This window comes from Cygnus atratus, chromosome 2, assembly GCF_013377495.2.
Source record: "Cygnus atratus isolate AKBS03 ecotype Queensland, Australia chromosome 2, CAtr_DNAZoo_HiC_assembly, whole genome shotgun sequence".
NCBI lineage: Eukaryota > Metazoa > Chordata > Aves > Anseriformes > Anatidae > Cygnus > Cygnus atratus.
The window spans coordinates 122,817,410-122,842,569 of record NC_066363.1 but is presented as its reverse complement, the minus strand read 5'-3'; the positions used below and the strand labels follow the sequence as shown (position 1 = coordinate 122,842,569).

Here is a 25,160-nt window from a genome sequence, read left to right as displayed (position 1 = left end):
AACAATAGATGCAATTTAAGTGAAAAGGCTAAGGTGCTGGCAACAGGGGGTTGAGATGGCATCCATTTAAAAGCAGATCTAATTTAAACAGAAAGGCCAAGGAAGTGGAAGGTGGAGATTAAAATGAAATCAATATTAAATTAGCTAAGTAGAAGCTTGAATCAAATCTGCTAGTTTTAAAAAAGGGCATACTGTGAGTATTTGGGGACCAAGGAATGGAGCTAAGAAATGTCAACGAGCTGTCAGTATACAATATATTACCTCTAAACTGGAATTGTATTTCCATTTTAGTAAGAATATTGTTTATTACAGTAGTAAACCAAGAAATCTTAAAGGAAGGTGTGATTCCCAGCTTAAGGAAAAATGTATTATTATAATTATATACCTATTTGAAGCAAGTTGTCTTTTATGTATATATTAATCTATGTATATATATATACCCGGGGTGTGGTATATAGTATTCAGAATCAACAACAGAAATGTTTGACATTAATTACATTTGCAAAACAGGAATTTATGAGGTAGTAATGAACTAGCCTTTAAATGCTGTCCTTTCTAGTTATCAGTCTGGAAACCAACTGAAGGCTAAGGGGAGTTTGTATTTACCTATGTTTGGCACAAAATATGTGTGTGATATATATATATCAATACACACACACATTCATACACATATACACATCCACCCACATATATATATGTTTATATGCATCCATTTATCCATAAAGGTCAGAATTGGCCAATATATGCCCTAGTAGTATTCTGACACATTTCTCTGTTCAGAGAAATATGTTAGTACACCCTGCAAAAAATAAAAATATTTTGCTTTCCATTAAAATATTTCTAAATGTTTAAATGAAGGCCCATTTAAATATTATATACATATATATAAGATATGGTATATATGGTATATATATATATATATATATATGGTACTGATCTCATCTATTAATATTCTGTGGAATATTCAACAAAAATTCTTTGTGATAAAGTGATTGAGGTGACAGTTTACTACTGAATTTCAGGAAAAAATTTCCATCTCATGTTTGTGGGAAGAATTGTGGATAGGCACTGGCGGACTCTTATAATGAGTGATTTACCCTTATCCTTTAATGAAAAATAAATAAGCTGCTGGCTAGCATGAAAATAGCATCTAGACTATCATCTTCATACCTGCCAGGAAAGATAGTCAGAGTTTAATGCATAATTAAATTTGGTGATGGGAGAGGAAATTAGAGGCAACCCTACAGTAAAAAATGAGTTCTTTACTGAAGATGTACTAAAATATTTTGTTCAAGTGGTACAGAAACTCAGCGAGAATTTCTTCAAGTTACGTGAGTTGCATATTATAGCAGGCTATACTTTATCAATGAAAAACTGAATTTGTTTACATCTTTTAGATGTTGCTACTCTCTCATACTTCATCTACACCCTGCTTGGTTAAACCTTGCATGTTACATTCCACATTAAATTTATGACACTTTCAGGCAGATAACTTTTGCTGCTGCTAGAAATATTCCAGAGCCAAGACTTCCCCTTTTGTATATTGTGCACTCTCTCTTATTTAAAGACCATCTCTCAGCTAGAACAAGGTGTTCTGTAACAGTCCATGGAGATTACATATGGAAGCAAAGACTATTTTGTACATTTTGCTAGAGGAATGTAAAAGCAGAGGATGGGATGGGTGTTTTGTTCTTAGTTGTTTTCCTGAAATGGATTATTCATCTACAGTTTTAAAGCAGAATAAAGAAGAGGGAATCATGCCTCCACTGTATTTTTTTTGCCACTGGCTTAACTAGGATCAAGATTTCTTCTGGTCTTCAGTATTTATATTGTTTAACAGCTTTTATTTTATGCTACTTCAGAGGTTTTACCTTTGTTTTTCTGAATTATATCTATGTGCTTATTTCCATAGAAACAAGAACAAATGCTTGTTCAGGCAATTGTACAATAAATTAATGTAAAAAAAAAAAGGAAAAAAAAGAAGAAAAAAAAGAATGTAGTGTTAACTTAAATAGCATAATGTCCCATATGTATTTGCTCCTTCATTAAATACTTCAGAATTCACTGTATCAGTTCAATATAAGACTGAACATGCATTAAAGCTAATGATAGGTAGGAGGACACTAACAGGACTGTAAGACCATGGAATGTTGTTGCAATAATAGGTTTATCCTGTATATTTACTGTATGGGAGAAAGTGGAGTAAGTACGATAGCAAATAGGTGAGTCGGCATCTAGTCAGTAAACTCCCAGCTGGACAGGCCTCTGTAGTCTATGGAAGCTGGAAGCTGACATTTGGCTCCATTAAATGTTTGGTGGGGTTGGCCTGGGCCACTGCTGAGCTGAGGGAGCCTCCTGGATACTTGTGGTGGTATTTCTGATCGTATGTCATCTGCTTCTCTTCTCTGTTTTATAGCGGACAGCTACAAGGCAATGACAGCAGCCTTTGTCTTACCAGAACTGGTACATCAAATTCTGTGGTTTTGGGTCATTCTTCCAGATGAACAGAAAGATGCAAATTTCTTTTCAAGCCTTCCAAAAATGCTGATAGTCATTGTCATTTTGCAGAAATGCCAAAGCCAGGAGAATATTCTCAACCTGGAAGCTATAGTAGTGTTTGAGTGCCAGGAAGCAAAACTTACTGTCATTTAAAAAGTCTGTGTTAAGCATGTTTATCTGCTGGTCAGTAACAGCGCATTTTGTTTCAATATCTAAAGTCATTATGGCCTAAAGATGAAAGTGGTGAGTGCTAAAGCTCAGTGATGATCTTTGGCTGCTGTTTGGAAAGTTTCACAAGAACTCATTTTCAGTGAGATAATTTAAGATAGTCGTCATCTGGGCATGTTTGAATCTGGTAATGCCCAACAGAAGTGTAGCGCAGTATCCTCTTTCTTGGTCATCTTTTATGTTAACTGTTTTATTATAAAAATCATATTTTTTAGGAGTTAAATGGACTCGACCATATGGAAATTGCAATTGATGTAAAGATAGTAGTAGTGGATTCCCAAATACTGCTTAGTTAAGTGAACATGTATATTTATATATAAAGATAATCACACAGACATATGGATATGTTACTACTATTAGCTACTATGCTAGCTCTTCATTCCTTTTGCAAAACATAGCATATTTATAAGAAATTTATCACTGCTGGACCTCCTATGTAACTACAAAAATTAAAAGCAAATAAAAATTCTTTCTCTCGCATTAGATTACCAACAACAGATGCTCAATGGTGGGTATAAATGTAATGCCATATGTCAGATAAAGCGTTGTGGTAGTTTTTCAGTGTTGTTAATAATTTGGTTTCCTTAATATTTGTCTAATGATAGCATATGGAGGTTCCTATAGATAACGCAGTATGGGGGAACTATAAGCCTGTTAGTTTGACCTCAGTGACAGGGAAGCTCATGGAGCAGATTATCTTGAATGTCGTCACGTGGCACTTGAAGGGCAACCAGGCGATCAGGCCCAGTCAGCATGGGTTTATGAAAGGTAGGTCCTGCTTGACGAACCTGATCTCCTTCTATGACCAAGTGACGCGCCTGGTGGATGAGGGGAAGGCTGTAGATGTGATCTACCTTGACTTCAGTAAGGCTTTTGACACCGTTTCCCACAACATTCTCCTCAAGAAACTGGCTGCTCGTGGCTTGGACTGGCGTACGCTTCATTGGGTTAAAAACTGGCTGGATGGCCGGGCCCAAAGAGTTGTGGTGAATGGAGTCAAATCCAGTTGGAGGCTGGTTACTAGTGGAGTCCCCCAGGGCTCAGTGCTGGGGCCGGTCCTCTTTAATATCTTTATCGATGACCTGGACGAGGGGATCGAGTGCACCCTCAGTAAGTTTGCAGATGACACCAAGTTAGGTGCGTGTGTCGATCTGCTCGAGGGCAGGAAGGCTCTGCAGGAGGATCTGGATAGGCTGGAGCGATGGGCTGAGGTCAACTGTATGAAGTTCAACAAGGCCAAGTGCCGGGTCCTGCACCTGGGGCGCAACAACCCCAAGCAGCGCTACAGGCTGGGAGATGAGTGGTTGGAAAGCTGCCTGGCCGAGAAGGACCTGGGAATACTGGTTGATAGGCAGCTGAATATGAGCCAGCAGTGTGCTCTGGTGGCCAAGAAGGCCAACAGCATCCTGGCTTGTATAAGAAGCAGCATGGCCAGCAGGTCTAGGGAGGTGATTGTCCCCCTGTACTCGGCTCTGGTGAGGCCGCACCTTGAGTACTGTGTTCAGTTTTGGGCCCCTCGCTACAAGAAGGACATGGAGGTGCTCGAGAGAGTCCAGAAAAGGGCAACGAAGCTGGTGAGGGGTCTGGAGAACAAGTCTTACGAGGAGCAGCTGAGGGAGCTGGGGTTATTTAGCCTGGAGAAGAGGAGGCTCAGGGGAGACCTCATCGCTCTCTATAGGTACCTTAAAGGAGGCTGTAGAGAGGTGGGGGTTGGTCTATTCTCTCACGTGCCTGGTGACAGGACGAGGGGGAATGGGCTAAAGTTGCGCCAGGGGAGGTTTAGGTTGGATATTAGGAAGAACTTCTTTACTGAAAGGGTTGTTAGGCATTGGAATGGGCTGCCCAGGGAAGTGGTCGAGTCGCCATCCCTGGAGGTCTTTAAAAGACGTTTAGATGTAGTCCTTAGTGATATGGTTTAGTGGAGGTCTTGTTAGTGTTAGGACAGAGGTTGGACTAGATGATCTTGGAGGTCTCTTCCAACCTAGACGATTCTGTGATTCTGTGAAACTCTTCCTTTTTAAAAAGCAGGTTATTGTCTTCTGTTCTGAAATACAACTGAGCTCTAAAAACAACTGGTTCAGGAGAGAGACAAACAAAAAATAATTTTTGTTTGTTAACTTTGTTCTTGTGGTTTCATTTGTTGAATAAAACTTTCCTTTATGATGAATGGAAGCCCTTTCCCTTATTTTCATTTATGTACAAAAGAGGCTTGAACTTCCTTGGATTGACCTTTTGATATTTCAGGCTTGTTTTTATAATGAATGGTGAAAGGATGATTGTAGGTTTGTCATTAATCTTCCTCTCTATTTTCATGTCTTTTTCCTTATGCAATTTAAATGCAACTCAGCTTCCACTTTACATATTCACATACAGTACAGAACTATCACTTTTGAGATGTGTCAATGTCATATTTATGAAATAGTATTCAGCAACAATAATGCTATTGTTTCTTAAAGAAAGTCCAGAAAATATTTGTAAATTTAATAACATTTTTAAAAATGTATTTTTCCTAGTCCCCAGACTCCACTTTATTAAAACCATTCTGTAACTCTGAGAGCGTGGTAACAAGCTTCTGAGTTCATTTTTTGGAGAAAATGATTCACAAACAAGATAGTGACAGGCTTTTATGATTACGGATTTCACTTATTCTGTTCCTTCAAAAGGGCTTATATAGATTGATAGATCTACAAAGATAGAAATGAAAAAAATGAAAGGAAGAGATATAAATAGGCTTTTTCATTAGGATGAATGATGGAAGGTATTAACCCCACTACAGCAGCGTGCCTTTTACATGTCTTCTTTTTTATTCCTTTTGACCTGCTATCATCTTCTTTCTAAGTAAAAGTTAGCTACAGTCTGGAATGTAGGTAAAGGTGAGCAATAGCTGGAAATAAATGTTTCTTCAAGCATTATTACTGTTCAGAGAAGTGTCCATCAGCCAAAATGTCAGCCTCAAAATCCATTTAAGCACTGCACAGAGGCTAAACAGGCAGCTATTATTAATTTTTAAGTCTGCCTGACAGGTTTCAGACCAAGAACTGGGGTTAACTTGATGCACTGAATATTGCAGAATGTATTTAATTAGGGAGGCTGTGACTCTCAGATGGCTGAGGATTTCCTGTATGCAAACTACTGCAAAAATATGATGGCTGCATTTACCTAAGAAAAGAACCTGTTGCATCATATTAAAATGCATAAAATTACTCTTTCATTGCAGTTTCTTGAACTTTTATCCTACTGTAATAACTGTATAATTTAAACTTGACTATTTTGAAGTACCACTGTACTTCTCTTTTAAATAAATTTTGTTCGTTATGCTGCAAGTTAACAATATGAATTTTTCCAGAATAAGCCCTATTCATTTTTCTGTTCTCTAGTTACCAAACCAAATAATTTTCCCACTCTGCCTTCCATGGATGTTTCCTCATTTAAAACATAGCTGTGGAATTGATATAAATAAGTTAACATTTCTTTAATGTATTTATCTATAAAAATGAAGGACTCTAAAATACAAATGGACATTAAGACACAAATTAGCCCAAAGTGAGATACCAAAGAGCTATTTAGTTGCTTCTGATTGGATTTGGGATCTTAGAAAAAATACATATTAAAAAGCAACAAACTAGAAATTATTTCACTCCACTGGTTGTTAAACCTCCTAGATGTATCAGTTCTGCTGTTTTGTTCCACTTCCAGCACACAGCTTTTTTTCTCTGTCCCAAATAATCCTCTGCTAAATAATAATAATAATAATAGTAATAATAATAATAATAATAATAAAATAATAACATATTCACACAAGAATCTGGAAGACTATAATGGTACAAAATGGGAAACTGACATAATCCTAATGAAGGTTGTAAAGATAAATTACAGAATACTTTCCAAGATGAGTAAGATGATTTTCACTTGTACGTACCAAAACAATGAAGTTACCATTGATAGTTCTGGAAGACAAACAGAAATTAAATGTAGATAGATGGTTCCTTTATGGAGAATGGACACTGGGTAGATTTTGGGTACTGTATCTCCTTAGCATTTGATATGCTTTATTGTTTAATAAATAAGTCAATTGTCCCTTCTCATTGATTGAGAATTCTCATTGATCTCTATTGATATCATACAGCATGAAACTCTCAGAAAGTGGTGGGTAGCAGTCAGAGGACAGAGGGTCTGGGGTAAATGCATTTTGTAAGTGAATAAGGCCATTATCTTGGCAATAACCCTTGTGGGGCCCCAAATGTAAACTGCTTATGCTCTTTATCAGGTGATGGTGTTTTCCAAGAATAATATGCTATATTCTTTGGTCTGAGTTTTGTATTTCTTTCACACATGCCTAAAACACTGATATGTGAAGCACACTATGAAGGACTAAACAAATTAAAAATATATATAAAACACCTATGGAAAAAGTAAAGAGCCTATCTTCCCAGGTACAGATATCTGTGTCTGTATGTGTGCGTGCTCTTACAGACAGCACTACTTTTCTAAAAGTGCTGTAGCCTGTGTCTTTCTTATCAGTCTGCCAGCCTTCCCGATCGTTCAATGAAGCCTCCCCCTTCCAGGAATTTTGTTAGCAGTTGTCTCATACACAAAGTTTCCTGACATCAATACGAAGCCCTAGATTCTGTCATGACTCACCACAGCTGTATGAAAAGAACAGTTATCTCTCAGTTTCTCTGTAGTCTTTGGTCCACATCTCATATGTCTTGCTGCCACCCTCACCTTTGGAGCTATCCTGTATTACCAGTTCCTGACAATCAGCAGTTTGTAGCTTTCTAAGGGAGCGTTGTTTAGGCTTCTGCTCCTCCTTAAGACCTATATTTTATGTTGCTTCTCCAAGTGTTCATATTTCTCATTTACTGCTCCAGGTTCCTTTAGCCTTTTCAAAGTGAACAATGTGTACAACATTCTTATGACTTCTTCCCACTAAATATTATCTGAGAATTTCTCTGATATATTTACTTCCTATTAGAAACCTAAATGAAAGCATGAAAATAGATTTGACACTAATAACTGTCACATTAGGATGGAGAACTGAACACAGTATTGTTTGTAACAGTGGAAAAATATATTCACACTGTTTTCAGTCAAAAAGTCTGTTTTTCCATCACAGCCATGAATTACCTGAATTATGTTTTCAATAAGATTTTCAAGATATTACCAAATACTTTCTTAAGACATGAATTATTTTTTTGTACTCTATTTATCTCACCCACTGGTGCTATTCTATGTAGAAACAAAATAACTATGTTAAGATTTATGAGTAAAACTTTAGGATTAAATATTTGGTTTTATATTATTTATCCTATAGCTATAATGTGATGTATTTCTTGTTTTTTTTTTTTTTTTTTTTTTTTTTGTCCTAAAGGCAGATATACTGCTTAATTCCTTACATATGAGAGGAGGTAACTGACACAAACACTTTTATTTTAAATAGTCTTGTTTTTCTGTTTGCTCCTGTTTACTCATTCTCATTGCAGTTTCACTACTGCTTTTAATAATACCTATGATAGTCTTGTGTGTATAGCAAGTTTGTTAGGCAGTTCTCACAGTCGCTTTTCACACAGCTTCCTACCAAAGCATTCAACATATTCATATTTTTCCAATGGCCATTTAATTTGTTTTTGATAAATGCTTTTTTAAAGATATTCACATTTTCGAACTCTGAACAATATATGGGTATGTATATAAGTGTTTTCTTGATAAAAGCATGTTAAGAACATGGGGTCAGCATTTCTGATGTGTGATCTAGTTACGTTTAAGTGCTGAATAGGTCTATCTAATTATTGATGAGAGTAATACAGTACACTGTAAATGGCTTGACCTGTCATCTGCATTAACTTTACTGCCGATAAAACTGTCATTTGGAAAAACAGACTAAATGTCTTCAGGAGCTTTGGTTCAAATTTAAATATACATACATAAAAACTCATGTATATATGCAGCATGGATCACATCCTTTTCAGCAGTATGACTGGTTCATGAAAGTGGTTCACAGATCCCTACAAAAAAGTTCAGTAAGTACAGTCCTGACAGTTGTAGTACCTAAGTACTACAATGTAAGTATGGGTTTGAGCAAAATTGGTTGTGTACTTGACTGTCAGATTCTGCCATTTTTACAAACTTTTTTCTTCATCTTGGTAGTTAATGCAAGACTAAGTCTCACCCCAGGTACTGTAGCTCCAGAGATGGATAGGTGTGTATCAGTACTTACAGCTGTCCTCTTCCTCCATGAAAATACTGATCACGTAACAGGCATACACAAATCCAATCAGCTGCATGAAAGAAAAAGAAAAGCAATCATTAGAACACTCTGAACACTTATTAAGCTTTTATTACAATGCTGTATAAATACAGGTATCACAGCTATATTTAGAAAATATTTGATTCCATTTCCTGAATTTATATGTAAATTTCAGAGCAAGTGGTCACGAACAGCTAAATTAAAGAGACTTTCTCTCTTTTGCTCATGTCGCACTATATTTTAAAATCTTTTTCTCTTTTCTAGCCCCACTGAGATCAGCACTGATGAATGCTACTACAAAACCTTAGGTCTGAACATCATGTTAGAAAGTGCTTGGATCTTGATGTTAAGCTACTATGTACATTCCTTTATTTGTTGAATACTTCTGTGCTCACGTGGCTCTGTCGACATTCAATGTTGAGGGCCCCCTAAGCACCTAATTAACATATAAAAAAAGATAAAATATTTACTGACTGCTATAGAATTAAGTTATAGTAAAGGTATTACAGAATCCACAAGAGATGTCATTTGTCTTACATAAAGTGATCCAGTGAAGGACTTCTTAGCCAAAGTTTAATTTGATATGTGAAAAATCATGGTGTAGCTAAACAGTGAAGTTGGGTTATGATTCATCAGCATTAGGAAACACCTCAGAAGGGCCTATCTGCAAACCACATTCACTATGCAAGAAAAGAGCAGACTCACTTCCTCAGAGGACAACACCAGCAAAATCATGCCATTATTTTAACAGCAGCTCCTACAAAAACTTTCTCCCCAGCCCAGATCTGTGTCACTTGTGCAACCGAGAGGAAGGGATTAAAATCTTAGGACCAGGGAATAGAAACTCAGCTCATTAGCTTTTCATTCAGACAAAATGTTTTCTTATGACCATCACCAAAGATGAAGAAAATTCCACTGGGAAAGAAAACCTAATAAACTGCACTGCCCAGACATGTCCATGCTTGAGAAAATATTGTTTGTGCAGCTGTACGCAATTTGTGCTATCTGAAAGCCTTGAAGAGGCTGTTCATGAGAGATTTCTAAAATAACTTAGAGATTAGTTTTTTTAATTAAAATAGTTCCTTTAAGGGTGTCATGGATCAACCATCTGAGAAGGAGGTAATTTAATAGTATCTAGACAGGTATAAGCTCGTTCACTGGCACAGAAATCATTCCAACCTGCTTTCTTCTCGGGCTACAGCAGGAGCTTTACAAGCAGCTCCAAGATCCTCTCTGCAGACAAAAAGCTTGTCCACACAAGGGAATTCAGGGAAGTTAAGATGAATTAACTAAAGCTATGAAATCAATGCACGTAAGATAAAGCACATTAAATCCCTGTGTGGCCTTTTCCATTCAGAAATAAAGTGGCCTCAGTTCACTGTAGCTTAATCCTCCTCCAAGGGATTAATCTTCCCCATGGAGAATTAAGCTTCAGTATACCCAGGCCGAGTTCAGTGTGAATGAGAGCTGTCACAGCGTTGCAGTCCAGTCCTGCCAGCTTCCTCTCTTGGGCATTCACCCCACCGGTGTTTTGGGAAAATGAGCCAGTAAGTTTAATCCAGTTTTCCTCTGGCTTTGAGCAAGCTGCAGCATTGGTAGCTTCCTTGGCTATTTGGGGAGTCATATTTACTGGGAGAAATTGCCACAGCCTTTATCAGGTGGACATTGGGTCGAAGTGTCTTTCATTTATGTTAACTGAAGCATGATTATATAAAAGCTTTCAAGGGATCAGAAAAAAACCACCAAACATTATATTTGAGGTATATTGCTTGTGCCACCCAAACATTACACATAGATTAAACTGCTGTTGCATTAAGTACCATACAAAAAACAGAAAACGGGTGGCTTTTCAAGAGGAAATGTCACCTGTTTATTTACAGTACTTCCAGCTCACCACTGACAGTGTGAGATTTGACTGTATGAGTCACTTGGGTTTGTTTCTTCTCCCTAAGTATATGACTGAAATATTTTGAAGAGCAAAGCTGCTGAATAAATAATGAACATGATAAGAATGAATTGTAGTACAGCTTTTCAGGACAATAACAATTCATGGAAAACATGTGGTATCAAAAAAAAAAATAGAAAGAAGAAAAATCAATAAAACAGATTAGACAATTCTAAATGGACCTGTCCTAGTAATTCTCCCTCTTTTATACCTCTAGATCAGGTTACTAGCTATATCATATGACATTTGAAGACTATAGGCCATGATTAAATAGAGTTCAGCCTACATAAAAGACTGGATATGAAGGGAATTGCAAGTGGTCACAGGCATTTCAGCAATGGTGCCCAGTAAATTGGCAGTGCAGCTTGGCATGTGCCCTGGATTGGGGGTGACGTCTTGCTTTGTGGAATATCTTGCAGGAAGCACGTTTTTTTTGTGCTTTATAATGTGTGCTGGTGTCATTCAAAATATAGGCTCCAACCTCTGCAGTTCTTCCGCACCATCCCCATAACAATATTTGGAATCTGACTACAGAAAAGACCAGGTTTTTATTTGTGCATCACCCTTTGCTGTCTGGCTACTCTATGGTGTAGGCTAGCTAAAGCTGATGATTGGGTGTCCTCGCCCTCTGCCTTCTGCAGTAAATCCCAAGTTTGTTAAGTTTCAGAGCACTCTGAAAACATTTACTTTTCTTCCTGATGTAAGCAAAGAAAGGTGGTACAGACAGAGTATTGGAAATAGGAGTGACAGTTCAGCCCACAGTCTTTGTGGGTTGAAAGTTTGTGAAGGAAGCTCAACAATTTAGAATTATTTACTGTTATCCAGTTCTGTATTTCATATTTTTTTTGGTACTCAAACTCAGTGAGAATGCTAGTTTCACCTCTCATCCTCCCAGCACAGGAAGAGATTTCCACTCTCATAGGTAATAATCTGCTAGACACAAAGAAGAAAACAACAGGGAAAAATACTTTGGGAGGTCTTCCCTCCAAAAAAGTACGAGGCTTGGCAAACCTGATTGTTTTAACAGTCATAACAGCTTACACCTTGCTCTTTCAGTAGATCTTCTTAAAGTAAACCTTTTCCTACTGACTTTAGAGTTTGAAACACGCTGTTGTAATGTCTTTGCCTTATTTATGGTCTTATTCTTGCAGAATCAGCAATCTCTTTCTGCTTCTCAGTATTTCTTTATATTTCTCAGCATTAGTGGATAAATATTCCTCAATCAGACAGAAATCAATGTTACATATTATGTTTATGGCATATACGTGTTTAAAACATAGAATTTCCTCAATCTGATTATTAATTAATACCTAGAGAATTAAAAAATATATATATTTAGCCACTCTCAGTTTTTTTTTAGTTTTTTTTTTGGGGGGGGGGAAGGAAAAATCAGGTCTTTAATCACATTGGGAAGTATCAAAACCCACCATATTTCAAGAATAACTTTCTGTAATTAAAAAGTAGAATGCACATTTCCGAGAGAATACAACAACAAAGAGGGAAAAGAGCCCTTTGACATCAGTTGTCAGATATAGGTGCTCAGTGGTGGACAGCAATGTTTGGCTTGTAACTAACATACTTGTAATTAGAGCTCTACAGTACAATCAGTAGGAAGTGGTGAAGTGGGAATATAACATTCTGCAGTTTAGACCTCTTTCCAGATCCTTAAACAGAGCTACAGCCACCACAGTGTGAATATTTTTATAAATGAATTAATTAAAACCTCTTCTTTTGCTTTATTGATGGACACACTAATAAAATATTTATTCCAACAAATTACTTTTGCTATCTTGATTAACCCAGCTGCTGTTTAATTAATAACGTTATGCTCATGTGAACGCATCCAGCCATCACATTAATTGCCAATTTGCAGTGAGCTGATTGATGCGAACTGCCTGGTTTCTTGATATTGGAAATGTTGGCTATTGGCCTGGCACCAAATGATAGACATAAATGTGTGTTCCCTGATAACTAAAGAAACCATGATGCAAATGACCTGAAAGATATTTAATTTGCTTATCTTATAGTTCAGTAATCATTCAAGGGGACAAATGAAGTGGTTAGAACAGGATGTCCAAAGCATCAAATATCACTAACAATGAGATGTGTATAAATGGGAACCTAGGGCTTGATCCAGACAGCAATTTAGATTCCAAAGTGGAACTTTAGAATCTAAACAGGTATTGAGACCCCTGACAGCATCTAGTCCATCCTTCAGAAAAATCAAATAACCCTCAGAAGAGTCAAACATTGGCCATGTTTGGATAAGAGACACTGAGTGCTTCTGTGAAACCACCACTATTTTGGTACAAAAAAGTCATATTTCTCTGATGACTAGCTGATAAGCAGTGCTCACATTCCCCACATCACAGTGATTAGCAGACTCAGGGTGTGGGAAATAATTGTCACCTTTTTTAAGTTGACAAGGACTTTGATGTGGAGTGCACAAAGGGATTTCTTATTAGTGGAACATAGGTACATTAATATGACGTTATTATGAGGACTTTTTCTATGTAATTTCTTTTCTCCTGATAGTCTTAGGTAGAGGTGAAATACTAGACTGTTATTTTTTCCCTATGCAGGCAGTATAGTCTCTAGAGGACAAATGCTTTAGTCTAACTAAAATCTCTAAGCTTGAGATATGGACATACACATGAAATATAAATGCCTAGTTTAATAGAAGTGAAATTATATTACATAATTGTCCATCATTAAACTGTAAGAAGCTGTGAAAACATGTAAGAAATTAAAAAACCTAATCATCTGAGCAAATATATGCTGTGCCTTAATTGCTTCAATAAATGAATATTGTTATAATATATCCTATTAAAAAGAAGAAACAAACTGGGTGTAAAATGTATATTTACTTGCAAATTAATGTATTTTAATAGTTAACAGTTAATGTGTATTAACCTTTCCCTAGGAAAGCAAGGACAAATGCAAAATAAAATTAAAAGTGTTTATTTAAATCAAGGTTATGACCTGCAGACTGAAATATTTTTTATTAAAATTGATTATTTAAACATTTTTGATTTAAATCTTTCTACCTGGCTTTATCATCATCAGCAGCTGTGGCCTTAAAATCTACTGTCTCAGTATGTGATTACTTTCCTATCTCCTTCACACACTGCAGTTCCTCTAGTTCAAAAGAGACATATCAGAGTATACTGGGTATTTAAGACTACATGAAGCAGTGCTCTAGGCTATCAGGTTGATCTTCAAGATCAGATGTACAATAGGACACTTACCACTGTTAAGCTACTACCCAGAGTTTTATAGAGATCTCATTACAAGACAGGACCATCCAAATAAACTGGTAGCCTGGCTCTCAGAGAACGTATAGGTTATTATAGGTAAACTAGTTTTGGAAGATTCATCCAATCAAAAAGATATGACAACCCTACTTCATGTTCTTCCTTATACACTCCCAGTACATCCAGGTCGTCATCTCACTGAATATGGATTTATCTTGATTTCCTTTGTTGCTGTTGACAGCTAAAAATCATTATTTCTTGTCTATCTGTGTGGTACTTGAGAAGTGTAACCTTGTAAATACAAGTCCCATTTTCTGTGAGATATTTCACTATTGGCTAATTTAGTAACGCATTAGTAAAGCATTAAACCAGAATGTGAGAATTCAGAGGGCTGGAGCACTTCTCCTACAAAAACAGGCTGAGAGAGTTGGGGTTGTTCAGCCTGGAGAAGAGAAGGCTCTGGGGAGACCTTACAGAGGCCTTCCAGTAGCTACAGGGGGCCTACAGAAAAGCTGGGGAAGGACTCTTTGTCAGGAAGTGTAGTGATAGGATAAGTGGGATAAGGATAAGTGGGATAAGTAGGATAAGGTCCCCCCCACCTGAACGAACCAGTGGCCACCAACTAAAAGAGAATACTTTGGAGAAACTTTTTGAAGAGGTCCACCAACTTAAAGAGAGTGTATTTTCTTCCCCACCTGTACGAACCAGCGTCTCGGCTATTAGGGGTAAACGTGCATCCGTGCAAAGAAGACAATATGGTGGGTACACACCCCACGCCACCCTGTGGTTCTACCTACGTGACCATGGAGAGGACATGAGAAAATGGGATGGAAAATCTACTGAGACCCTAGAGGCACGGGTACGTGAGTTACAAAAGAAAACAATCGGGAGAAAGGGGTTCTCTGAAAAGTTTGCTGCTCCAACTTCTAGCAGGCAGTCTTTTAAACACAGAAACGAAGATTCTGACCAGGACTAGAGGGGCCCTGCCTCCAGCCAGGGGGAGGAAAGGGACAACCGAGTTTATTGGACTGTGTGGATTCGATGGCCTGGCACGTCTGACGCACAGAAGTATAAGGCTTTAGTAGACACCAGTGCACAATGTACTCTAATGCCATCAAGCTGTAAAGGGCCAGAGCCCATCTGTATTTATGGCGTGACAGGGGGATCCCAGCAGTTAACTGTATTGGAAGCTGAAGTGAGTCTAACTGGAAATGAGTGGCAAAAGCACCGTATTGTGACTGGCGCGGATGCTCCGTGCATCCTTGGCATAGACTATCTTAGAAGAGGATATTTCAAGGACCCAAAAGGGTTCCGCTGGGCTTTTGGCATAGCTGCCTTAGAGACAGAGGACATTAAACAGTTGTCTACCTTGCCCGGTCTCTCAGAGGACCCTTCTGTTGTGGGGCTGCTGAGGGTTGAAGAACAGCAAGTGCCAATCGCTACCACAACTGTGCACCGGCGGCAATATCGCACCAACCGAGACTCCCTGATTCCCATCCACGAGCTAATTCGTCAACTGGAGAGCCAAGGAGTGATCAGCAAGACCCATTCACCTTTTAATAGTCCCATATGGCCAGTGCGAACGTCTAATGGTGAGTGGAGACTAACAGTGGACTATCGTGGCCTGAACGAAGTCACGCCACCACTGAGTGCTGCAGTGCCGGACATGCTAGAACTCCAGTACGAACTGGAATCAAAGGCAGCCAAGTGGTATGCCACAACTGATTTTTCTCCATCCCTCTAGCAGCAGAGTGCAGGCCACAGTTTGCTTTCACTTGGAGGGGAGTCCAATATACGTGGAATCGGCTGCCCCAGGGGTGGAAACATAGCCCTACCATTTGCCATGGACTGATCCAGTCTGCGCTGGAGCAGGGGGAGGCTCCTGAACACCTGCAGTACATCGATGACATCATTGTGTGGGGTGACACGGCAGAGGAAGTTTTCGAGAAAGAGAAGAAAATAGTCCAAATCCTTCTGAAGGCCGGTTTTGCCATAAAACAAAATAAAGTCAAAGGACCTGCACGAGAGATCCAGTTTTTAGGAATAAAATGGCAAGATGGACGTCGTCAAATCCCAATGGATGTGATCAACAAAATAACAGCTATGTCTCCACCAACTAGCAAAAAGGAAACACAAACTTTCCTAGGTGTCGTGGGGTTTTGGAGAATGCATATTCCAAATTACAGTCTGATTGTAAACCCGCTCTACCAAGTAACTCGTAAGAAGAATGCTTTTGAATGGGGCCCTGAGCAACGACAAGCCTTTGAACAAATTAAGCAGGAAATAGTTCATGCAGTAGCCCTTGGGCCAGTCCGAACAGGACCAGACGTAAAGAATGTGCTCTACACCGCAGCCGGGGAGAATGGTCCCACCTGGAGCCTCTGGCAGAAAGAACCTGGGGAAACTCGAGGTCGACCCCTGGGGTTTTGGAGTCGGGGATACAGAGGATCTGAGGCCCGCTATACTCCAACCGAAAAGGAGATATTGGCAGCATATGAGGGAGTTCGATCTGCTTCGGAAGTGATCGGTACTGAAGCGCAGCTCCTTCTGGCACCCCGACTGCCGGTACTGGGTTGGATGTTCAAAGGAAGGGTCCCCTCTACACATCATGCAACTGATGCTACATGGAGCAAGTGGGTTGCACTGATTACTCAGCGGGCTCGAATAGGAAACCCCAGTCGCCCAGGAATCCTGGAAGTGATTATGGACTGGCCAGAAGGCAAGTACTTTGGGATATCAGCAGAGGAGGAGGTGGTCCGTGCTGAAGAAGCCCCACTGTACAACAAGCTACCAGAAAATGAGAAGAAATACGCCCTGTTCACCGATGGGTCCTGTCGTATGGTGGGAAAGCATCGGAGATGGAAAGCTGCTGTATGGAGTCCTACACGACGAGTTGCAGAAGCTGCTGAGGGAGAAGGTGAATCGAGTCAGTTTGCAGAAGTGAAAGCCGTTCAGCTGGCCTTAGATATTGCTGAACGAGAAAAGTGGCCAGTTCTCTATCTCTACACTGATTCATGGATGGTAGCAAATGCCCTGTGGGGGTGGCTACAGCAATGGAAGCAGAACAACTGGGAACGCCGGGGCAAACCCATCTGGGCTGCTGCATTGTGGCAAGATATTGCTGCCCGGGTAGAGAACCTGGTTGTAAAGGTACGCCATGTAGATGCTCATGTGCCCAAGAATCGGGCTACTGAAGAACATCAAAACAACCAGCAGGTGGATCAGGCTGCTAAGATTGAAGTGGCTCAGGTGGACCTGGACTGGCAACATAAAGGTGAATTATTTATAGCCCGATGGGCCCATGACACCTCAGGCCATCAAGGTAGAGATGCAACATACAGATGGGCTCGTGACCGAGGGGTGGACCTGACCATGGACACTATAGCACAGGTTATTCATGATTGTGAAACATGTGCTGCAATTAAACAAGCCAAACGGTCAAAGCCTCTCTGGTATGGAGGACGATGGCTGAAATACAAATATGGAGAGGCCTGGCAGATTGATTACATCACACTCCCCCAAACCCGCAACGGCAAGCGCCACGTGCTTACAATGGTGGAAGCAACCACCGGATGGCTGGAAACATATCCTGTGCCCCATGCCACCGCCCGGAACACTATCCTGGGCCTTGAAAAGCAAGTCCTATGGCGACATGGCACCCCAGAAAGAATTGAGTCAGACAATGGGACTCATTTCCGAAACAACCTTATAGACACTTGGGCCAAAGAACATGGTATTGAGTGGGTGTATCACATCCCTTATCATGCACCAGCCTCCGGGAAAGTTGAACGGTACAATGGACTGTTAAAGACTACACTGAAAGCGATGGGTGCTGGGACATTCAAAAACTGGGAAACACATTTGGCAAAGGCCACCTGGTTAGTCAATACTAGAGGATCTGCCAACCGAGCTGGACCTGCCCAATCAAACCTGTTACGCACTGTAGAAGGGGATAAAGTTCCTGTAGTGCACGTAAGAAACATGCTGGGTAAGACAGTCTGGGCTACTCCTGCCTCAGGAAAAGGCAAGCCCATTCGTGGGATTGCTTTTGCCCAGGGACCTGGATGCATTTGGTGGGTAATGCAAAAGAATGGGGAGGTTCGGTGTGTACCTCAAGGGGACCTAATACTGGGTGAGAATAGCCCATGAGTTGAATTGTAGTATGTTAATTATCATATAACACTGTATGTCATCACTACCATGGTTGCTATATATCATAGATGAAAATGGTGACTAATTAGAAGGTATTGGAAAGAGTGTAACCTGAGCATGACATAAATGGTATGGAATAAGGGGTGGATATCTGTCCTGGTTTCAGGTAGGACAGAGTTAATTTTCCTCCTAGTAGCTGGCAGGGTGCTATGTTTTGGATTAGGATGAGAAGAGCGCTGATAACATGCTGATGTTTTAATTGTTGTAGAGCAATGCTTACACCAAGCCAAGGACTTTTCAGCTTCTCGCTCTGTCCTGCTAGCGAGCAGGCTGGGGGTGCAGCAGGAGCTGGGAGGGGACAGACCCAGGACAGCTGACCCAAACTGGCCAAAGGGGTATTCCATACCATCTGACGTCATGCTGAACAATATATAGGGGTGGCTAGCCGGGGTGGGGGGGCCGGCTGCTCGGGGATAGGCTGGGCATCGGTCAACGGGTGGTGAGCAATTGCATTGTGCATCACTTTGTACACATTATTACTATTATTATTATTATTATTATTATTATTGTTATTATTTTCCCTGTCTTAATAAACTGTCCTTATCTCAACTCACAGGCTTCACTTTCCCGTTTCTCTCCCCCATCCCGGAGAGGGAGGGGGGAGGGTGAGCGAACGGCTGTGTGGTGTCTGGCTGCCAGCCGGGCTAAACCACAACAGCGTTAAACTAAAAGAGGGGAGGTTTAGATTAGGAAGAAATTCTTCACTCAGAGGGTGGTGAGGCACTGGCATAGGCTGTCCAGAGAAGCTGTGGATGCCCCATCCCTGGAAGTGTTCAAGGCCAGGCTGGATGGGGCTTTGGGCAACCTGGTCTGGTGGGAGGTGTCCCTGTCCATGGCAGGGGGGTTGGAATTAAGTGATCTTTACGATCCCTTCCAACACAAACCATTCTGTGATTCTATGATTCTATGCATAAGAGAAGCAGGATATTATCCTAGGATGTGCGTGTATATGTGAGTTAGTAAGATAGCAATATGACTGAGATTATCGAGCACGAAGAATTTATAGCTCCACATATTCCACAACAATGACAACAGATATCCAAAAATGCAATCTGCAGAAGAGGAATTAGGATCAAGGGTAACAACAGTATATAGCTGTAGTTTAATAATAAGCATGCACTATAACTGCATGACTATATAATATATACTATTGTATATAGTTACCCAGTTTTATAATTATATATATAATTATTCAATATAAATGCTTGATTATATACTATAATTAATTAAATGCTTGATTATACACTATAACAATATAATATATTAATATAATTATACACAATTTCAAAACAATGCAATTTTTTGAATTACAGAAACAGTTTCCAAGTTCTATTTTCTTTGTCTAGAATTAAATGTTGAAATGCACAACAATTTACTGTATAAGTCCCAACCTTAGAGTACTAAGCAATCTAAAAACATAAAAGCAGACCAACAGCTAGAAAAATCTCCAGAAAACATAGTATATGGTAGCAGTTCTGAAGTACATTATTTACTTAATATTTCTAAAATCTATTGGATTTGATTTGAATAAAATCCAGGTATCACGGGCATTGTCTATCAATTTCAACTGCATGAGCCAGAGCCAGTCTGCTCCAACTGTGCTATTTAGAGTTGTAGTGAAGAGCTCTCCCAGAGGCTACAACTCAGATAGGCCTTAAAATGGATTAATCGCTCTAAAAGTTGGTGAGAGGAGTAGACGGGTCCTTTCACTTTATATTGATTGGGGAGAATCAAGTGAGCAGAGATCCTAAAATAAATGTGTGTTCTTCAAATGTACATAAAGGTTGTTGTTGGCTAATACTGCAGAAGACAACTCCTCTCAAATGCCATCTACCTAGTACTACGAGGGGAAAGCAGCATACTGGAAAAGACTATGCCTGTTAGCTGCTCTGCTTTTTGAAGTCCTGCACAGTATCTGCTCTTCTCAAGTCCTGGCCTCCGTGGTGGCCCTTCATCTTTAAAATAAAAATTGTATTTGACAATCTAATTCTCCCAAGCCAAGATCAGAAGCATTATGATCTACACTTGATCTGGAAATTTATTTCTTCAGCATCTTAAATATAAAACTACTCCTATTGCTCATTTGCGAAAAAGACCAGTTAAGAGGGAACAGTTGCCAATGTGTGTCCCAGCTTGGTTAGGGTTGAGAAAAACAAGTGAGAGCATTGTGTATTGCTTCCCTCTCTCCCTCTCAAGTGTTTATCTTACTTGCAGCTTATTCTCCTTACTTTGTTTTCATTACAGGACCTTTAGAAAAAATATCATATGTTCCTAGAACAGACAGCTGGAGGATTTGGATCAGACTCCTTAAGCCAGACCTCTGTATAATTTAGTTTATAGAATTTCATCTAGATACTCTAGTAGCCCAGAGATAACATTGTCAGAGCATCCATCACAGATGAGGTTAGGGAACAGCTGCTCTAGATGAGTTACACCCACAGAAGGGATCTGGGAACCTTTGTCCGTGAGAAACACAAGAGAAAGAAACAAGCCCCAAGCAATAATCCTATTGACTTGGTTGTCCATCATATGATAGATATGCTTAAGATTTTGAATGAAATGGAAGTCTCAATATGTAAAAACATTGAACAGAGTATTTAAACACAACTGGCTGGAATATAGTGTTTTATCTTGTAATATATTAATCAATTGTTAATGATTTAATTGAATACAGTGAAATTCAATAGTATAATATAGAATCAACCTCAAACCTTGATTGTTAAGGTAAAATATGATGCAAAGGGGAGGGGATGTGGTTGGTAAGAAGGAAGAGGGAAATAACAGAGATCTACATCTGAACAGACTCTTACAAAATGACCAGAAAATCATTGGTTAAACAGCAAAACTTTTTCTCTAGATCTGTCTTTCATTCAGTATTTAAAGAAAATAAAAGTTCTGCTAGGAACAAGGTCAGAGTTCTCATACTTCCATTAATACCTAATCAGCTTGTCAGCTGAATAACAGAGTGATAAAACACTTTACATCTAATTTTGCAAGCAGACAGAAAGATGGTTTTCATTTATTTCTGTAAACCTGGCTTTGTGTTATTTATTTGTATATTTTCCTTAATAAATAGGTGGGGTTTTGTTGTTGTTGCTTTTGTTTGTTTGTTTGTTTTGTTTTTTACTTTTATCTTAGCTTGTCAATGATAAGAATAATTTTAGAGTTACTTACAGATGACACAATATTTCATATATTTTGACAAAGCAAACTTGAATTCAGGTTTGATGGTGTTTTGAAACCCAAAGGGTTTCTTCAAGGTATCCATGAGGTTTCATCTCCACTAAGCTGTACGTACCACTTTGGAAGCTGATAATGAAATTATGCATGTAGGAGATGCCAAAACAAACGCCCTTCAGAAGAACAAGGTGTTACGAATCTTGGCCATCTTTTCTGACAATACTCTTTCTTCTGCTTACAGTGCAATTATGAAAGATGTCATAACCTCATGAAGTTCAACAAGGCCAAGTGCAAGGTTCTGCATCTGGGCTGGGACAATCCCAAGCATGAATACAGGCTGGGTGGAGAATGGATTAAGAGCATACCTGAGGAGAAGGACCTGGGGGCACTGGTTGATGAAAACCTCAACACGAGCCTGCAATGTGCACTTGCAGCCCAGAAAGCCAACCATATCCTGGGCTGCATCAAAAGAAGCATGGCCACCAGGTCAAGGGAGGCGATTCTCCCCCTCTGCTCTGCTCTTATGAGACACTACCTGGAGTGCTGTGTTCATCTCTGGGGCCCCCAGCACAAGAAGGACATGGACACATTAGAGCAAGTCCAGAGGAGGGCCACTAGGATGATCAAAGGGATGGAGCACCTCTTCTATGACGAAAGGCCGAGGGAGTTGGGGTTGTTCAGCTTGAAGAAGAGAAGGCTTTGGGGAGACTTTACAGCAGCCGTCCAGTACCTACAGGGAGCCTACAGGAAAGCTGGTGAGGGAATGTGTCCCTTTTGTCAGGGAATGTAGTGATAGGACAAGGAGCAGTGGCTTTAAATTAAAAGAGGTAGATTTAAATTAGACATAAGGAGGACGTTCTTTACTTTGAGGGTGGTGAGGCACTGGAACAGGCTGCTCAGAGAAGCTGTGGTTGCCCCCATCCCCGGAGGTGTTCATGCCAGGCTGGATGGGGCCTTGGGCAACCTGGTCGAGTGGGAGGCGTCCCTGCCTGTGGCAGGGGGGTGGAACTAGGTGATCTTTACAGTCCCTTCCAACCCAAACCATTCTATGATTCTATGTCCTTTGTTGATAGAATACCAATATACATATATGTATTCTTATTAGATCAAAGGTCTCCTAATGGGAATATTATTTCCACTTGTTTCTGGCAACAGGCACAAAGAATACATTTGCTGTAAGAATTATTTATTTTCTGCTGAATTATTTCTTTCTCTTCAAGCACTATGTAAACAACATGTGGATGAAACTATTACGTCACAGTGAGGTAGTACCCACTTAAAGGCAGACGGGCTGTGGCACAGAAATAAAAATGCCAAATGTTTAAGATTTCAGTGAGGTGACAGTGAGTGTAAGAGTAGAATTACTACATCCTGATCCTTACTACTCTCTAACCTCCTTTAAAAATACTTCTTAAGCACCTAGGTCATAACAGCTAAGACTGAACACATTATTATTTTAGCTCATATTAATGTGTAAACATAGCCTGAAAATTGTACGAAAAAATGCAAAGCTTTCACTAACAACAGTTACGCCAGAGCATGCCTCAGGGAAAAACAGAACAACATATAGCCCCCTAGTGGAACACTTAGGGAGGATATTCAGGAGTAGTAGACACAGATGTACCTTAGAAGCAAGCTACTCAATGTGAAAGATGTGCACCAGCTTAGACCCAGCACTAATTAAATCACAGAAAAAAATAGGCTTGAATAATAACCAGGAGGTGGATAAAATTCACAAGAGTGCAGAAGTTCACATAAGTCAGCATGGATGAGTACAGATTGTCTGAAAACTTTTCTTATAATCTAGTCTGCAGAGGGAGCTGAAAAAGCATCATATAGTATTTCTCTTTGTGGATGTCAATTACAAATTATTTTTGCACACATCATTACTGCTTTCTTTTTTCTATGAACAATTTGTTAAATATAGACAAGGAAAATTACAAGCAAATGCTAGTTTTGTTATTATTTTTTGGAAGTATAAATATATACTTGAAAATCTTATCTTCCTTAGAAGTCCACAGATGATAAGTCTGTCTATTTGTTGTGAAGAAGGTGTACCTGCATCTTTAGGAAGGAAAAAAGACAAAACATATGTTGGATTTTGACTCTTGAAAATGAAAAATGGAAAGCATCACTTCTATGTCCACCAGAGACTTTGATATTGTTTTGTCATTTTTTGTGCATTCATTGAAATGCTAGTGATGCATAGAAGTATACCACAGAGAGACAGGTGAAGCTGAGGAACACCATTCTGATCATCATTCTGTTTTTCCTAATCAATTTCCATCTAATATGATATTTAGCAGATGATCTGCCACATGTATGTTTTCACTTGTGTTCAATCTGACATACTCAAACCAAAGAAGAAATGACTATTTTGAGCCATAGCTGACCTATTTTTGCTCTTTGGAAGAAACAGTACTATTATCAGAAATGTGTTTGGATTTATGTTTGGCAGGTAACAGTAGCATCTTCACCCAGCTGTAAACTTGTGCAATGATTGCAGTGCAGGTCATTTTGAAAAACCCTTTTATGATAGTTTATTTTCTTTTATGGCTATCTTTCCCACTGTAGTACTTTTTACTATGGATAATATTGGTTAATTCCTTCAAGCTGCTACCTGAATGTGCAGATGGAGGTTCACATACACACACACACACACACAACCCTATAATGCTTTGTGAAGTAGCCTGCTGTGATATGTAAGAAACAAGACTACCATAAAAGCAGCAATGTTATCAGTTTGCTCAGGTATTCCCAGTAAAACTGTGTGCTAAAAGGTTTTTTTTGCTGGATTCCCACTGGGCAGAAAAGCTATCAAGAATTGCAATGAAGCTTTGCTTTCTATCAGTGCTTAATGAATTTCAGAAGCAGCTTCTCCAGTCATATCTGACCCAGCATGATCTCTTTTACCACCTGTCCATGGCACATTTTATTTGTTTGCAGTATATGGTCCCCGTATGTGACTTGTAGTTTTGTGTCCGGTTGCCTCCTGTTTCTTACCAACAGCTTTTATTTGACAGTGTATCCGAGTGCCTTCTTTACCTTCATCTGGGTCTGACTGTGGGACTTGAAGCCAAAAATCAGTACTTCTTTTCAAAGGAGCCTAAGTTCAGGCTGTAATTAGGAAGTTTACAAACATAGAAGAAACACTGGAGCCATTCTAGCAATGATATTGTCTCTGAAGATCCATACAAAACCATCATAAGCATCCCTTTATGGCTGATGATCACACCCTCATGTTCTGTGTCTATGGGTGGCAGCAAGTGAATTGCCCGAGAACCCAAACATCAGGATACTGTTATTCAGAAATGCAAATGTGGACATAGAGTCTACACTTTGCAACTGCAACTGCAAGAAGAGCCAAAGCAGAAACTGTAGCTCTGAGAATGCATCTTGACCAGAGACAGGTATTACTGGAGCATGTCTTTGCAGTCCTTGACCTTGGATCATCTAGACTGACCTTTTGGCTACAGCATGTAGATCTTCTTTATGGAAAACAAACCCAGACTTCTTTCCAGGACACAGGTGCTTATTCTGGTTTTGTCCTGACAGGAAGCCAGACTCTGAATTACACAGCCTGAAGGAGAGGAAG

The 25,160-nt window shown here is 39.5% G+C and overlaps 1 protein-coding gene across 1 annotated transcript in view; it reads right to left on the bottom strand.

Annotated features, from left to right (window-relative positions):
* Positions 1–25,160, bottom strand: part of NKAIN3 (sodium/potassium transporting ATPase interacting 3) — a 374,213-nt gene that overhangs the window by 20,876 nt on the left and 328,177 nt on the right. The window contains exon 5 of the mRNA XM_035553117.2: positions 8,945–9,005. Within this exon, the coding sequence (XP_035409010.1) occupies positions 8,945–9,005 (61 nt within the window). The remainder of the gene's footprint in view (positions 1–8,944; positions 9,006–25,160) is intronic.